We start from the raw sequence: 18,465 nt of genomic DNA on the forward strand, positions 1-18,465 counted from the left end.
CAAGTGTTATTCTATCTTTTTGGGTTCAACACTATTCTCCAAGATCAATGGCTTTGAATATTTTTTGGAACATGGTCTCTTTTGAAAATGTACATTTCCACTGTTATGGGATGAATTGTATTCCCCCAAAATGTATTTTGGAGTCCTAATCACCAGTACCTCAGAATGTGACCTTGTTTGGAGACAGAGTATTTACAGAGGTAATCAAATAACGAGGTCATTTATGTGGGCCCTACTCCTTATAAAAAGAGGAAATCTGAACACCGATAAGATGTCCAGTGATAAGCCTAGGAGAGAGGCCTGGAATAGATCCTTCCCTCATGGCCCTCAGAAGGAATCAATCTTGATGACACCCTGAGTTCAGACTTCTAGCTCACGAGACAATATATTTCTGTGTTTAAGCCACCAAGTTTGTGGTTCTTTGTTATAGAAGTCTTAGCAAACTAATACATGCATGCATAATTCTGAAGGGCTCTATGATGCCCTCATTGAACATGCTTCATGAACCAGAGGTTAAGAACTCACTGTGAGATAGGCCAAATTAAGCAGCATTTGTGTAGTGTTTCTTTCAACTATCACTATTAATTATATCAACAAACATTTGTCCTAAGTCCATTCTCAGACCAGTCCTCTGACCACAACAATGGTAAAAATATCATTTTAATCTATTCCCAGAATTCCTGCAAGTCACTCTATGCTTTGAAATTTAACTTTATTTTCATGGGTTCATGCTATACTTTGAGAATATATCCTTGATTATATCCTCTTCCTATTTAGTGAATCTTCTCTTAAAACAGGGACATACAGACACTGCACTGGGAAAATATTTCCTTTTTTAAACACTTCCCCCTTTTTCACCTCATTTATATACAAGTTGAAATAATCGAAAACAAGATTTCTCACATGGGTTGCATGAAATAATAACATCCATGAAAACGTTCCTAAGGTCATATAATCTTGAGAAATGTTTCACAGTACATTACACCCTTCATCACTATGCACAATAGCATAGTAAAGACTCTGACAAGTTATGCACAAAAGAAAAAATTTGTTTAAGTTAAATATGTGACAACATAATTTTTCTTATATATGTATTACCCATTGAAACAGCATATAGATGACTATTTATGTCGTCATCATATCTGTAAAATCCTAGTCATAGATGCTTGAAGCAAGATGGTACAAATGTAGCCACATAGCAGGCTAACCTCAGGTTAGAACATCCATTGGTCCAAACCACTTAGCAACTGTATCCAAGATCATTACTTCCACCAATAACACTGCTAGATGTAGGTATCACTTCCACTGATAAATGAGTGAGCTCTCTTTGGTCCAGGCATAACAGTTGCCAGTCTTCATGGTCTCCCAGGTCTTGATAAAACTTCCATACAGACCGAGCTGAGGGAATGGGGGTCTGGGGGATAACAATGGGGGCAGCCCTAGGCAAGTACTACACAGACCCATTTTTTACCTGAATTTCAGAAATTTTTCAAGCATAAACACTTCATATTGTTATTTGCCTTTTGCCCATTTCTAGAACACTGAAATGTTTGTTTCTCTTTTTTATCTTGTTTCTTTTTGGAGGAGAGGTTTTGCCAACCTCCTGATTCATCCATAGCCAGAGACAAATATCATTAATAGAACTAGAGGCCCAGTGCACAAAATTTGTGCACGGGGCAGGGGTGTCCCTCAGCCCGGCCTGCATCCTCTCGCAATCCAGGACCCCTCGGGAGATGTCCAACTGCCTGTTTAAACAGGTTGTTGAACATCCCTCTCGCAATCCGGGGCTGCTGACTACTAACCGCTAGCCTGCCTGCCTGATCACCCCAACCACTCGCCTGCCTACCTGATCACCCCTAACCGCTTGCTTGCCTGCCTGATCACCCCTAACCATTTGCCTGCCTGCCTGATCACCCCTAACCGCTTGCTTGCCAGCCTGATTGCCCCTAACTGCTCACCTGCCTGCCTGATCGCCCCTAACCACCTCTGCCTCGGCCCCCCTGCCATTTCATCTGGAATGACATCCAGAAGGTCGTTTGGCTGTCCGGTCTAATTGGCATATTAAGCTTTTTTTATTATAGATTATTTTTGTCTGTCTAATAATAAATAAAGATGCAGAAATAATTGCTTAGGAGGTTCTATCAGTTATATTTTAGCAATGGGGTATAGAGAAATTATCATAGATGTGCTAACAACCATTGGTATATTTGAGAGTTCTCTAGTAAATAACACTAAGTCAAAATCTGAAAAAATTAATATACAGAGTCGGACAAAGAAAGACAAATATCGTATGCTATCATTAATATGTGGAATTTTAAAAAGTCAAATTTGTTAAAAAAGAGGATAGAATGTTGACTAACCGAGGTTGGAGAGGAGAGAAATTGAGGAAATGTTGTTTAACCATACAAACTTGCAACTAGTAGATAAATAAATTCTGGAAACTAATGCACAGTATAGTGATTATAGTCAACAATACTGTATTATAAACTTCAAAGTTGCTAAGGAATTCTATTGTCATTATTCTCAACACATTTGTATACCTTAAACTTACACAATGTTACATGTCAATTATATCTCAATTTGAAAAAATATAGAAGGAAGACCTCAATAGAAATATGTACATTCTGGAATTTTCTCCCCAAGGTGTCTATTTGTTTAATCTGATGATGCTGAATATCTTTCTGGAGACTTTATATACAAACTAGAGGCCCGATGCATGACATTTGTGCACTTGGGGGGGAGAGTCCCTCAGCCCAGCCTGTGCCCTCTCGCAGTCCGGGACCCCTTGGAGGATGTCTGCCTTCTGCAGAGCTGGGAGAGGCTCCCGCCACCACTACTGTGCTCACCAGTTGTGAGCCCGGCTTCTGGCTGAGTGGCGCTCCCCCTTGGGGAGTGCACTAACCACCAGGGGGTAGCTCCTGTGTCAAGCGGCTGCCCCCTGGTGGTCAGTGCATGTCATAGCAACCGGTCATTCCACCGTTCGGTCGATTTGCATATTAGGGTTTTATTATATAGGATAAGACCTCTCTTCTCTTTGGGAGAAAAAGTGTTCTCATTATTTGATTGCATCCATGGTAATTTACTCAGTGTTATGAAATCTCCAAGGGTTTTTACAGTAACTCAAAAGAGATGTGAAATGTGATTAATTTATTGTTACATAGGCAAATACTTTCTCATTCTTTTCTCTTGAGTGACCAACAGTAACCCACTTAACATTTCTGGCCACCTCTATTCCTTCATCTGAAAAATAATGAACTTGGAACTACATAGAAGATCTAGAACTATAGGAGCTCTAGATTTCTCAAGTTTAAAATGTCATTCCTCAGCAATACTACTACTAATGTGTGAAAGCCCACAATTGCTAGGAAATGCACTCAAATTGCTTTTTTAGTTTTATAGTAGGTTTTATTAAATCAAGCTTTTTATTCAGAATTTACAAATGAACGTGCCTATGATATAAGCTGGATAAGATCAAGGGCAGAATCTGTGATTGTAAAGCTGAACTTCTGAGTAATCTCTTTGGCAGTACATGTTGTTATCCCCTCTGTGAGCAGACATTCACTGTTCAAAGCAACAAGCTCTTTGATACTTAGAAATTTTGGATTCTGCTCTATTTTTAAAAGCTACTATATCAGCATTCATCAACTGTGTGACATAGCCATTCATTTATTTTCAAAAAGGCTATTCTATAATCACACTTCCTTTCAGGAAGCCCACCAAGTAAGCAGAAGCCTAAATTACTGATAGCAATTATACAGAGGCCTTTCTGTTGGTTAAGTAGCAGGACTAATTAAACTAATGTGCTAAATCTCGAACTAATAATTATGCAGAAAAGTGGTATTTTGTTTTTAGTGGTTGTGCACCTTTCATATGAAGCTCAGAAGGGTAAAAAATTCTAGAATAAATATTTTTCTTAATTGTATTTTTAGGAAGGCTGATTTCATTGGTCTCTACTTATAAGAAATACTGCCAATTTTTACTAATAGAAATAATTACAATTCAAAAAATATTATTTAAAAATTTTAAAATAATAATTCTTATGATGGCTAATTAGGAGTCCAGTAAATTTTCAAAATGCTTCATAAGATTCCATTTCTATTCAAAAAACCCAATTTTTCCACTAAATATTCACATGCATTTTGAATTATATTACAACTAAAATGTTTTCTAAAAATGGCTAGAATTCTTAGAATATTCATATGCATTCCAAAACTATATTTACATATAATTCTACTGTTATTAGAATACAAATGATTCTGAAAAATATTTAAAAATGCATAACCATAAATTATTTTTTTGGTTATATCAGATATTATTGGGCAAATAACAGGCAACTTAAATGAAATACTGGTAGTCTGGCACTTAGCTGCTATATTAGTTATGTTTATATCTCTATATATTTTGGTGAGGTTTATATACTCAAGGGACCTAATTCAACTTGTAGCTTCTCCACAACCATGGACATCAGGTGTTACTTTGATTTTATCCAAAGAAACAGAAGGTTTCTTGCAGTGAAGGTTGTTTCATAATATCTATAATAACCTAACAGGTTTCCATTAAATAAACACACACACATACTCACACAAAAACAACAACCCACAAAAAATAAAAAAACTTTGGAGGCAGGAGAAACCCAGATTAACTAGGAAATCTTAAAAGCAACAGGAGTTAATACCAACTAGATGGGGAGTAAAAGTGACACATCTTCATTTGTAATGGAGGGGTTGAGCTATAAATAGAAATCCCAGTAACGCCTTCTCTATCACAATCTTAAGGGGGGGGGGATGTGAAATACTTATGATCCCTAGGGCCTTAGCATGAGGTCACAGCTAAAGAAATAAAGTTTGTAACACCATTGTACCTATCTAAAAATTCTGGAAGTTGAGACAGAGAAAGTAAACCTTGCTACAGAAAAATACAAAATGTAGTTGTGGGGTGGTGCAGACTGTGATGTTTAGCTTTCAGAATACTTCAGAGATCGTTTAGTTAATAAACTGTTAATGAATAAAGGTTTTTCATACTATATAGTATGGTTCATATGAGCCTGATGTAGATTATTAGACTGAACTACATATAATTAGCTATTTCCTCAATAATCCTAATGACAGGAAAAAAATTTAAACTATAGAGATAAAGCAATAAAACAGATTGCTTATTCATAAAAATTAAAATATCCCTACCCTACTTCTGGATACAGGCATAAAAATAAACAGACTATTTTCCTGAATGAACACTGTGGAATCACTGAATGATCTTGGTCTCACTGAAAACCTCTTTTTGTCATGCAATAATAGGGTAAGAATGTGAACAACTAATGAAAAAGTTTGGTGATTTTAATTATTAATGATGAAAATGCATTATAAAAATTACCTAGTTACACATTTAACAATATAAAGAAATGGCTTTCTGAAAGATAGTGTAAATGTGTTGTATTAAATCCCATCAAGTTCCTTTCCTCTTGTTTTTATTGTAGGAAAAGCATACATGTACCTGCAATATCTAAAATAAATTTGCATGTTTACTGGTATTCTAAGAATAAGTATTATATCATCAAGATGGGAAAAGGAATTGCTATAGCTCTGCCCAAAGCACAATATAATAATATGTAAAACTAGAGGCCTGGTGCATGACATTTGTGCACTGGTGGGGGTCCCTCAGCCTGGCCTGCACCCTGCCACCACCGCCACTGTGTCTGTCAGCCGTGAGCCCAGCTTCTGGCTGAGTGGCACTCCCCCTGTGGGAGCTCACTGACCACCAGGGGGCAGCTCCTGCACTGAGTGTCTGCCCCCTGGTGGTCTGTGCACATCATAGGGACTGGTCGTTCTGCCGATCGATCTATTTGCATAATAGCCTTTTATTATATAAGATAAGATACCAAAAGATAAAGCTGTGATTAAAAAAAATCATGTGGTCTAAGAATATACTTTGTCTCTGTACAAAGTAAATCATGGAATATGGTAAATTATAAGGAGGCTCACTTTGCTGTTTAGCACATACAATGTTTTTCCTCAGATCTATGGAATTGAGTTCTTAATTCAGTATCAAGCATTTTAGAACTGAGGTTCAGTTTTTTTTTAGCAAACTTTAGTTTCCTGGACATTTCTTCCTGAAGCAGAAGGAAAAGAATAGTTAAAGCTTCTATCAAAATGCTCTTAATTCTTGACATAAAAAACTTATCAAAAACAATTAAAAACAAAAAATTAGAATGAGAGACCTACACATCAAATATATAGTGAACTCGATGTGAGTTAAAGAAAATATGCCATGTAAAATAAAAAATAAGAAATGAACTAAACATTTTTGAAGAGAAGAGAAATTTTGCCAAATTTAAAGTAGTACCATAGTAACTTAAAAAGATTTGCTTAAAAGAGACTGAACACATAAAGCACCCATTTTCATATACCCAAATTTAACCATATATTTTCTCTTCCACAATAGTTTTCATTTATTTTGAAGGTTGGTGAGATTCTCTGAATAAGGAACAAAATCAAAAGACATTCTATTTTTTAAAAACTGTGAATGTTTGAATTGGAAAGAGTACAGATTTTCTCTGTGAGCTTTTGATTACATTTTATTACTAAAGAATGATTTCATTTTAAATTGGTCACTAACGTAAAACAAGCATAGCCTCCAAATGGAAATTTAACTCTGATGTACAAAAGCAAGATTGTGTGATACAATTCAAATCTACTTAGAATCAGATTAATCAATCAGCTAATTTAATCAACACCAGTAAGTTTCCATGACTGCAATTAGATATGTTCCTGTGTCATTGTCCATTTATTCTACCTTCTTCTCTGTCATTATGCCCATGCTCCTAGCTAAATGAATCCTGCACTTGTCCATTTGCTCCCATCTTCTCTTAACTACTTTGAGACGTATTCCAGCAATCCTTACCTCTGTATACTACCTGGATATCCCCCCCCCCCCATTCCTTATTTACTCCCATCAGTATGCAAACATGATATTATTTCTCTCATCCAAGAAAAAAAAAATCAACTCTCTTGATTCCACCCGCCCCCTTTAGCGACTGCCCTGGATATCATGGCCTTTTCTGTGTCCTGGCCAAAATCACAATCCTCATCCTGATTTAATTTTCTCTTTAGCACTTAACATATTTTATATTAAATGTACCCATTTTGTTATTGTCTGGCTAGAATTTAAACTCCACAAAAGCAGAAATTTTTGTATTTTCTTCCCTACCGTATAGAAAAGTTTCTGGTACATAATAGACACTCAAAAATATATTTGCTAAATAAATGAATCCAACATTAATTGTGAAAATATTGGCTTATGCCATAATCATGTAAATATTAAATGAGTTCAGGGGCTTCTGCTTTTAGAAAATCTATAAAATTCTAGTAAAATAATTCATCAGTTAAAAACTCTGCTTGCTGGGTGCTTGACCTGAGGGACTGAGAAAGGCTCAGGTTTGTGTGTGGTTGCCAGAGGGAAGGGGGTGAGGGGAGAAAGGGGTCCTAATATGAGGTGACAGGAGATTTGACTTTGGGTGGTGGGCACATGGTCCTATATACAGATTTTGTAAATTAGTAATCCACACATGAAACCTATATGTTCATGTTGTCTAATGTCACCCCAATAAAATTTAATTAAAAAATTTAAAAATGTACTTATAATAAGATTTTTTTTTAAAGTGCCATTTCTCCTTCTCTTCTCACCGACCCCATGTCACCCCATTACAATCCCTTTTCTGAATAGTGAGAGAAGGTCTCAACCTCAGGGTAATCTAAAGCATTCTAGATTTATCACACTGCTGCCTTATCCCACCTGTAGCTCTAGCTAGATTTTATCTCAAACGGTAAAGGCAGCCATCTCTGAGCTGGAGATATTTAACATGAAGTCATATTTTGCTTATTGCTTATGCATCCTTGTTTAACAAGAATAGTATACCTTGGTTTGTATGTATGTGTTCATGATTGCTTGTTTTGTTGTTGCTAATGAATTGCTGCATTTTACAATAAATGTTCATTGTTAACATTAGTATTTAAGGTTTTAGACTAAAAAATCTAAAGAATTTTTTGTAGAGAATTTTTTTTCATAGCATTTATCATTATGGATTATTATCATTAGAGTGATGAGCCCAGGTGAAATATTCAAAAGAGGAAATAAATGTATTTATTTTACCTAGAGCTAACGCTGAGGAATCAGGCAGGTTTTTATCTTCCTCATCAGTACTTTCATCATAGTTTGTATCTCTGTTAGCAGACATTTCAGAACATGTTGTAATTTCCCTAGGAAAAGAAAAAGTTAGAATTATATATTATTGGCTCACCTCTGGCTAGATATCAAATTCACGAGTAAGTAATTATAGAAAATATTCCTGGAAAAACATTATAATTAAACAAACATATTGAAACATATATAATTAAGATGAAATCACTTATGTTAACTATATCTATATATATAAAAGGCTAAGTGACCAACTGACTGTCCGTCTGACTGGCCGGTACACATGACGCACTGGCAATTTAAAAATAAACATTGACTCACACATGCATGATACATACAAAGCTCTCGCTGGCGCCAAGCACACACGTGTGTTTCGATCTGTCATTGTTGATCATGAATTAGGTTGTTTTTGTTGACATTAAAGTTAAAGTTGTAAATACTTCATCACAAGGGAAATTAGTCAAGCACTCTGAAAGTGTTTTTACTGTTAATGTGGTATACAGGGAGATATTAGAATAAGTTTAATCAATTTATCAGTCACTTTTTATCAATGTTGTTTTTATATCATGTTTTTGTTATTTTTATATCATGTCTTTGTTGTTATACCATGTTGGTATTGTTTATTTACTAATCAATTTATATATTACTTTTATATACATTTTACTAATTTTCTTTCATCTCTGACACTTCTGTTATAGAGAAAAGGCAAAAAGTGACATTAAAATATTTCTTCTAATTAATTTTCTTTCAATGTGCACGAATCCATGCACCAGGCCACTAGTATTAATATAAATCACTATATGTTAACTATCTTTTAGCTAACCTACATATGGTTGAGTGCTCATTATACTTAATTGTTGAATCAGTTTCTTATCACTTATTATTCATTTATCAAAATACTATTCTTCTGGGGTCACAATGTTCAGTATTTTAATCTCAAAACAGTTCTTCCTTTCATTTGATCTCCTGAAAATTATGAGTCAGGTGCTTTTATTCATATTATGTAGATACTCAAGCAATGCATAGAGAGTTTAAAGGACTTGCCCAAGGTCATGTAGTGATAGTATCAACGTCAGACCAGCACTTGAACTAGGACCATCTGACTTCAAATGTTATATCTTTATACTAGAGGCCCAGTGCACGAATTCATGCACCAGTGGGATCCCTCGGCCTGGCCTGAGGGATCAGGTTGAAACCAGCTCTCCAACATCCCCTGAGGTGTCCCGTATTGTGAGAGAATGCAGGCCAGGCCAAGGGACCCCACTGGTGCACAATCAGGGCCGGGGAGGGCCTCGAAAGGTTGGCCAGCCAGGGAGGGACCACAGGAGGGCTCCAGGGCATGCCCGGCCTGTCTCACTCAGTACCGATCAGCTGGACCCCAGAAGCAAGCTAACCTACCGGTCGGAGTGTCCACCCCCTAGTGGTCAGTGCACATCATAGCACCTGGTTGACCAGTCAACTGTCTGCCCCCTGGTGGTCAGGGAACATCATAGCAAGTGGTTGAGCAGCCTTAGCATATCATTAGCATATTACGCTATGATTGGTTGAACGGACGACCGGACACTTAGCATATTAGGCTTTTATTATATAGGATTATGCCACTAGTAAACCTGTTTTCTCTCAGATGCGGGCAATATACCCAAACCTATATCTGCAAATGCCTAAAATAATTATAAATATCCAAGCCATACCAGCCATCAGTCATCTATGATTTTCCCTTAAAAATCCAGTACATACTGTCTCAGAACCACTTGATTCTAAAATTAGCTATTACTTATTCATCAAGATTACAAATGTGTTACCACTCTGTAGTTGTTCAAAACATTAAATTTTTAAATTAATATATTTTTTAGTGATGTCCAAGAATTAAACAAATAATATTTAGATAAACTTCATGCCAGTTTCATGATTTAAGTGTAAGTGTGACAGTTGGGCAGACACGGAGAGATCATGTTGAGATCTCCACCCCATTGTACCTAACAGCAAGAGCATCCAACCCCACCCAGACTATCAAATAATCTCATATTATTAAAAAGAAGGCATCTAACTTTCATTGAGTTTGGGAAGAAATTCCACTTAAATTTATGCATCTGCCATCTCAAACCAGAATGGTCAAATACCTTTCATGTTCGATGTTCTTTTCCAGTTCTTGAACTTCACTTAACAATTTATGTAAGCTTCTGATCTTTGCTTTCTTCTCATTCAGCACCAGAATAAATCGTTTATAAAGATCAGTCTCCAAATTTTCCTTAGCAGTCACACATTTTTCAAACCTAAAATATAAACAAATAACATTAACATTTTTCTTAACATTAATATTATAAAATGTAATAGTGAAGATTATTTCAAGAAACCTTTCCAAGGAAAACACAACTAAAAATTATTTTTATATGCTTCCATTGATTTAATTTAAAGTTTTATAGAAATAGCTAAATAATCAGAACTTATAGTTTATTATTAATAATTTATGTACTGAGATAAGAATCTAAGCTAGAAACTGATACCAAAAAACTTTTAAAATATCTAAATGCCTAAATGCAATAATTCAGTCACATCTCCAGTTTATTTCCAAATGAATATTTTTATGGGAGAAATTTCAAACGAGAGTAAACTACAGCCTATGTTTCCTATACTTTGTTAATATTACTCTAATAGCAATAGTGATCTTGTTTTGTGATTAAGTGATTTACCTATTCAGTTTCCCCTAAATAGATTATGAGCTGCTCTAGGCCAGGTGTAGCTTATAACCCAGCAACACACACACTGGCATACACGCACACATGCATGCACTGCACACAAAATTAATGAAAGTATACAACTTGAAAATTCCAAGCAGTGATTAATGAAACAGCAAATGTGAAACACTATGTATCTTCAATTTTAGATATGTAAGACAAAACATAAAATTCTCTATTATTTCTAACTAGAGACCCAGTGCACAAAATTCATGCATGGGGGGTGGGGGGGAGGGTATGTCCCTCAGCCCAGCCTGCACCCTCTCCAATCTGGGACCCCTCGAGGGATGTCCGACTGCCCGGTGTGGGATTGGGCCTAAATGGGCTGTCAGACATCCCTCTCACAATTCAGGACTGCTGGCCCCCAACCGCTCACCTGCCTGACTGCCTGATTGCCCCTAACTGCTTCTGCTTGCCAGCCCAGTCACCCCCTAACCACTCCCTTGCCAGCCTGATCGACACCTAACTGCCCTCCCCTGCTGGCCTGGTCCTCTCTTGCTGCCCTCCCATGCAGGCCTGGTCACCTCCAACTGCCCTCCCCCTGCTGGCCTGGTCCCCCTCAAGTGCCCTCCCCTGCAGGCCATCTTGTATTCACAGGGGGGCAGCCATCTTTGACCACATGGGGGTGGCCATCTTGTGTGTTGGAGTGACGGTCAATTTGCATGTTACTCTTTTATTAGATAGGATTATTTTTACAATATTCAAATGAGCTAATAGTAGAGTGTACTAATTTTGACATCCCAGATACACTACATAATATAAAGAAAGCAAACTAACAGAGTTTGCATGTACTTTACATGCATATATAAACCACCATGAATAAACATCTATGTAAAGACTCAAATATAAATTATTTCATATAAAATATGCTTTTAAAGTTAATCTAGTTCTGCCTTAGTTTTCTACCATATTGTTAATTTGTGCTTCTGTTGTTCTATGCAAGTATCCTAGTATTTTCACTATATGTATTTTTATATTTCTACTAGGGGCCCAGTGCACAAAATTTGTGCACTCAGAGGGGGTCCCTCAGCCTGGCCTGCACCCTCTCACAGTCCGGGAGCCCTCGGGGTATGTCTGACTGATGCGGAGGCAGGAGAGACTCCCGCCACCGCCGCTCTGTTCACCAGATGTGAGCCTGGCTCAGGGCTTCTGGCTGAGCTGCGCTCCCCCTGTGGAAGTGCACTGACCATCAGGGGGCAGCTCCTGCGTTGAGCATATGCCCCCTGGTGGTCAGTGCGCATCATAGTGACCAGTTGTTCCCCTGTTTGGTCGATTTGCATATTAGCCTTTTATTATATAGGATACTAACTTTTATATATTTATAATATACAAAATATTTTTCATTGAAATGATTAGAAATCAAACTGTCAAAAAATTTGATACCTTTGATATATATGCCCGTATGCTTTCAATAACATATCTATCTAGAGATACAAAGAATTAGGACCTCTCATGTTATGAACAGAAACATATGGCAATATATTTTCTGGGAACAATTACAGCACAGTCATGAGCTGGGAACTCATAAAGGCAAAGTGCCTGTGTGTTTTATTGGCTGCTTTATCCTTAGTACCTAGCAGAATTCTGCATTCAACAGATACTGAGTAGTTATTTATGAGAGAAACGAATAAAGTCAGTGCATTAACATGGACCCTTATAAGGAAATGGAGAACCAGTGATTCTGAATTTTATATCTTTCACTCCTTTATCAGCTATTCATCATTGTAGCAGTAATACTTTTCATTTTCTTCAGCTTCTAAAAAATTGTGGTAAATACTAATATCACAGTATTCCTTTCATCAAGCAAAGCTGTCTGAGAAACAAGTAAAGCAAAAAGTGTGTGTGGCGGGAGGGGTGGGGGGCCAAAGTTGAAGAGCTGCCAATATTGATGGCCTATTTTAAGCAGGACATGTCACTGCATTTGTATTTTAGGTGTAAAGTGTTAGGTAAACAGTATTTCTCATTTTCTTGTACTATTTTATAATGTAACACAATAATACAAATTTAAAAAAGATAAATAGAACATACATACTATTAAAATACCTGAGTATATAATAATGAAATACTTTAAAACTACACAAAGTAAAAACTAATTATAAAAATATACACTAAAAATCTTGTATAATTTATTATATAAAATTTTAGGAATGGTAACCAATTAGTAATTTATCTGATTTAAATACATATTTAATTTCCATATAAAACACTTCAATAATCCCTGATTGATAGAGTATTTGCTCTTAACATGAATTAAAAGTGAAAAAATATATAAAAATGAAATATCATATAATTTGTCTAAAATGCTGTTCATCTAAATAATTAGTATCATGACCACATTGTCAAAGGCAAAAACATTGCACTAATAGGAGAGCAAACTCAATAGAATGAGTGGTATCCTATGAGTTAAACTTGCTTGGTTTTAGCTCTCAGTTGTTTGAAGTTTGTCCCATGCACCAAAAGGTTGCGGTATGGATTCAGGTCAGTGCATACTAGTATGCACAGGTTGCGGGTTCCATCCCAGTTGGGGTGCATACTAGAAGCAGTGATTAATGTTTTCTCTTATATCTATCTTTCTTTCTCTCTCTCTTCTCTCCCTCCATCCCCGCCCTCTTCCTCCCTTCTCTCAGTGAGGATAAAAAATAAATATACTTGCTTGGTTTTAGCAAAACTTAGGATTTTGTTGCAACCAAATTTCTGACCATCAAACTGGGTAACACTTCCTAATTAAAGCTGGGAAGAGGGGTTTAGCAGGAACAGAGGATTACTGTGGAAAATTTCACGAAATAAATTTACCCTTAATTAATCAACAAATTCAGAGAATGCTATCCTTTTATTCACTATTCAGTACTAAAAGGCAATCACCACCTCCCATACCCCATATTTGATGCCAATCCTCCTTAGGGCATTAAGTTACCATGCCTTCCTTGTCTCATGCCAACCCTCCAGCTCAAGAATTAAACATGTATTATTCGTAAGTGGTACCATTCAGTAGAAGAGAGACATGGGATTCACTGCTAAGTTTAGAGATACTAAAGGAGAACTCATGTACAACTACAATTAGTCCAAGGCAAAGCTCAAACCTGATGAAACCATAAATAACTTCAAACAGGAAAAGCCTAAATGATGTTTCATCTTTTCAAGGGTGACTAGGACAACAGAACAATTATTAAGTTTAATTAGTAACTTAGGACTGAGGCATATAAAAAATGAAAATAAAAACTAAATATGAAAAATACTGGATATCCAAAATAAAATATTTCTGATAGGAAAACAAAGAATCTAAGAATAAGAAGTTTAAAAAAAACAAAAATATGAACATAAATAAGGCAATTCCATACAGAAATAACATCCAAAAAAACAACAACAAATTGAATAATAAACCCAAATAAAACTAAATACATAAATGCGAACATGTGGTACTTAGAAACAGTACAGTAATCCTTGTATTTATAATCAGCTCTGGCAAAATTTATATCCAGGTCAGGGTTGCACAGCATAGGAAAATATAAATAAAATTCAGAGGACAAAGAATGCTGGAAAAGAAAGCAGTGGTAACGAGATTTAATAAGTCTTAAGAACAGAAGATGATAAACATCTGTTCCTCATCCTTTCCGAGGACAGAACAAGAGGAAATGGCCTTCAACTACACCATGCAGGACTTAGATTAGCAATAGATGGAAAGAGGAATTTTCTGACTGTGACTGTTCTTCAACACTGTAATGGGCTACCAAGGGGAGTTGAAGCTATCGCTTGAGGTCTTTAAAAATCAGATTGAACTCATCTTGATATAATGTGATCCAAGCTTGAAGGCAGATTGATGGAATAGAAGAGCTTTTAAGGTCTCTTCTATTCTGATTCAATGTGAATCAACCCATTTCGATCTGCTGAAAATGGCCTCAAATTATACGTTTAATAACTAAAAACAGAATAAAGCTAGAGAGTTTCTAGCTTGATATAGGGATGGTAACATGAGGCCTATTCAGTAACATGAAACATGAGAGTTATTTAAAATAAATAGAAAAAAAGTAAAATAAATATAGCTAATAAGCTAAGGGTTTACATACAATATTTCTAATGTTTTCTCTATCTAAACTATACAAAATTAAATTAATCCAGTAATATCACTTATCAAAATGAAACTAAGACCAAAATTATTTAAAAGTAAATAAAAACAACAGCAAATAAATACATTAAGTCTACACATTAAAACTCATTCTTTTTAATTGTACTGTAATCCCTCATTCCTTACTCAAACTTCCATCTCTCTCCACCGTCATCCCAAATGAAAATTGCATTAGAGTTGGCTCTGATTATTATAATATGTTTATTTAAATATCAAAATATATGCAAAAAATCTCACCTAAAAATAAAGTAAAATTGAATCCAAAATTTCCAGACATAGACTATTAAAGATTCATTTTTTTCTTCTAGTCTCTATCTAAAGATATATTTTGCCAAAAAATAGGATATTATTCATATTTTTAGGAATTCATATTTCTCCTCTTAACATATCATAAACATTTTTCATGAAATAAGCACATGTGTACATGATTGCTTTTTGCTTATATAATATCCTATTGTGTATTAAATATATTTGAAACCTATCTACCATATCTTATAAAGGAATTTTCTGCATCTATTTTATGCTCCTCCTTCTCTCACTCCCCTAGACATACAGTCTGGAACAGTGATGGGAAAGAAATGATTGGATCATGGATGGACACTGATATAAGAGAAATCAGAGGCTACTAAGAAAACTGAACTGTTGCCAGACCTAAATGATGGCCCCAACTAATGATTCTCTACTTTCCATGTCCTCAGTGACCTAACTTAATATGTTCATGTCCTATTTCTAATTTCTCTAAAGACTTGATCAGTATTGTTATAGGCAGTTAGACTGACATAAACAGAGCAAGGATAATGGGCCAGGTATAGAAACTCACCAGGGCAGAAAGCCCAGAATGCCCAACAAGGGGCAAAACTGGGAAAACAAAAACCTCACCTCAGACTAACCTATCCTCCCCAAGCATATCACTAGTCATGCTGTTTAGACCCCCGGGCCTTTTCCTTCCTTAAGATAGCATCTAAGCCTCAGGTGCATTTCAGCCCCAGGCCCAGAAAAGCAACAAAACCAGACAAGGGACTTCATGGTTGTCTTAAGACCAGCTACACTGACTAGTGAACCCCTGCCCTGGCACTGACCAATCAGAGGAGACAGGGACCCTGAAAGAGCACACCTGTAAAGCTGATGAATATTCTATTGAGACCCACCCCTGGACCCTCACCTAAGATTTCCACCTGCAAGAGAAAGATAAATAAGCTCAGGATGAAGGACCCAGTGCACGCTCTCCCCCAAGGAAGACACCCTTGCCATTCCCTTTCCTCTTCTTCCCTCTAAGGGGCCCCATGAGACTTGCAACCAGGGGAGCAATGAGCAGCAGCAGGTCATCCAGGGCAAACCCCTTGAACGGTCTCCAAGGCCCCCTTTTCTCTGACTTCTCAGTAAGCCAAAGCAGCCCAGCCCAGGCTCTCCTGATGCTTCTATGCTCTTCCTCAGTATATTTTTGCTACAGCCAATAAATTCTTACTTACTTTGCCACACTTTGTATCTTGATTAAAAACTTTCCTTCAAAGAAACAAAAACCTAGGTCTCCTCATCTCCCCAGTAACAGTACTACTTACCTCATGGAAGCTGGAGCTGCAACTCTTTGGCTCATTTTCTAATAGTCTAAGACTGCTGAGAGGGAACACTTAGAAAGTACTGCTTGGCCATGGCCAAGATACAGTTATAGCTCCTTAAAATAGCCCCTTTCTCCATTGAAAGGAAATTTGAAAATTTGGGGAATAGTAGATAAGCTACTAATCTGACACCTGTATATAATGAACCTGGAATTCTCTGGAGTGGTCTCTCTTTCCTCGCAGTTTGAAGGGTCACCCCAATAGCACACATTTCCAGCCTCTGAAGATGTCTGACCCAATATTTACAAAAACATAATAGCTGGCACATAATAAGGCAGGTGATAAGATACATAGCTATGCTTTTGATCAAATAGAAAACCCTTTGCCACAAAGACACTTTCTGCATAGCTCAGATACAGTGAATCAAACATCTGTGGGCCACATATTATATGTATCCCTCACACAGTACAGCACAGGGAACATTTTCTCATCTTTGTTCCCTGCTGCTTTCCATTCTATGGCAGTGGTGTTGAATACTGATGAGATAATACCTCTTTCAACCTCTGGCAGACATTTTAAAGCAATTTGTTCAAGTACCAAGGACCCAGTCTGCATTTTTGTGGGCAATTTGTGGATCAAATTTTCTATCATCTTGAGGGTATTTTGAGTTTTAAATATAATGTCTTACCACGAACACAGTACATCTCCTTTAATTTGATTTATTTCATATATAAATAGGCCCCAAAACATGCATTGTAACAGAGATATTTGATATCAATTCAAACATGAATAAAATAGAAGTTAAAGAGAAAAATTAACTTATTTTTCTGTATGTTTTCCTAGGATTTATAGATATTTTATTTGGTTTTATTATTTTTATATGATTGGAGATAAAAATTAATTCAGAACTAAGTGAACTACTTTCTTAATTTAATAATTGAGAGCCAAATATAACCCAGGTATTAGAAACTTAATTTTGTATGTCTCTCATTAATTAATAAAAATGATTAAATAAATACAAATAATTTATTTCAGTCAACCTCATTTTCACATACATATATTGATAATATCCTTAATTTATTCTTCATATATTCCCCCATACATATATGCTTACTAAAGTCCATAAAATCAATGTCAATGATTGCCCTAAAAAGACCCTAAATAGAATGTGTTCTTATGTTTTAGAGCTACTACTTGTTTGAATAAAAATTTTTAAAAATCTATTGTACACACTGGAGGTAATAATAATGATCATTATTATATACATTCCACATAATTCAGATGTTGCAAGACATATATGCACAAACATATGCATATTATACTATATATGTCTCTAGTGTTCACAACATACATTTTATTTTCTTCAAACATCTTTTACACAATAGAGTAACACAGGTTAAACCCTGGGACAGCCTATCAGTGATGGCGAACCTTTTGAGCTCGGCGTGTCAGCATTTTGAAAAACCCTAACTTAACTCTGGTGCCTTGTCACATATAGAAATTTTTTTATATTTGCAACCATAGTAAAACAAAGACTTATATTTTTTATATTTATTTTATATATTTAAATGCCATTTAACAAAGAAAAATCAACCAAAAAAATGAGTTCGCGTGTCACCTCTGACACGCGTGTCATAGGTTCGCCATCACTGGCCTAGATTATGCCATAGTTGAGAAAATGTGTAATTTAGAAAAAAGTGACTTTCCTCTTCTTCTTTTAAAAAATAAGAGGTAAAATCTGGAAAATAAAAGGCTTTCAAATGTCTTTTCCAGTAGTCACAATTACCTCGTCTTTTAAAAATGCTGGTGGTATGAATTTTCAATCAATCAGGAAAAATAAGTTTCTATCAGGAGCCAAGAC

The 18,465-nt window shown here is 36.0% G+C and overlaps 1 protein-coding gene across 2 annotated transcripts in view; it reads right to left on the reverse strand.

Annotated features, from left to right (window-relative positions):
* Positions 1-18,465, reverse strand: part of XRCC4 (X-ray repair cross complementing 4) — a 181,749-nt gene that overhangs the window by 85,354 nt on the left and 77,930 nt on the right. For both annotated transcript variants that reach the window (XM_006081241.3, XM_023750178.1), the window contains 2 exons: positions 10,311-10,463; positions 8,146-8,252 (listed from right to left, as the gene is read on the reverse strand). In XM_006081241.3, coding sequence (XP_006081303.1) covers positions 8,146-8,252; positions 10,311-10,463 — 260 coding nt within the window. The remainder of the gene's footprint in view (positions 1-8,145; positions 8,253-10,310; positions 10,464-18,465) is intronic.

This window comes from Myotis lucifugus, unplaced genomic scaffold (assembly GCF_000147115.1).
Source record: "Myotis lucifugus unplaced genomic scaffold, Myoluc2.0 scaffold_0, whole genome shotgun sequence".
NCBI lineage: Eukaryota > Metazoa > Chordata > Mammalia > Chiroptera > Vespertilionidae > Myotis > Myotis lucifugus.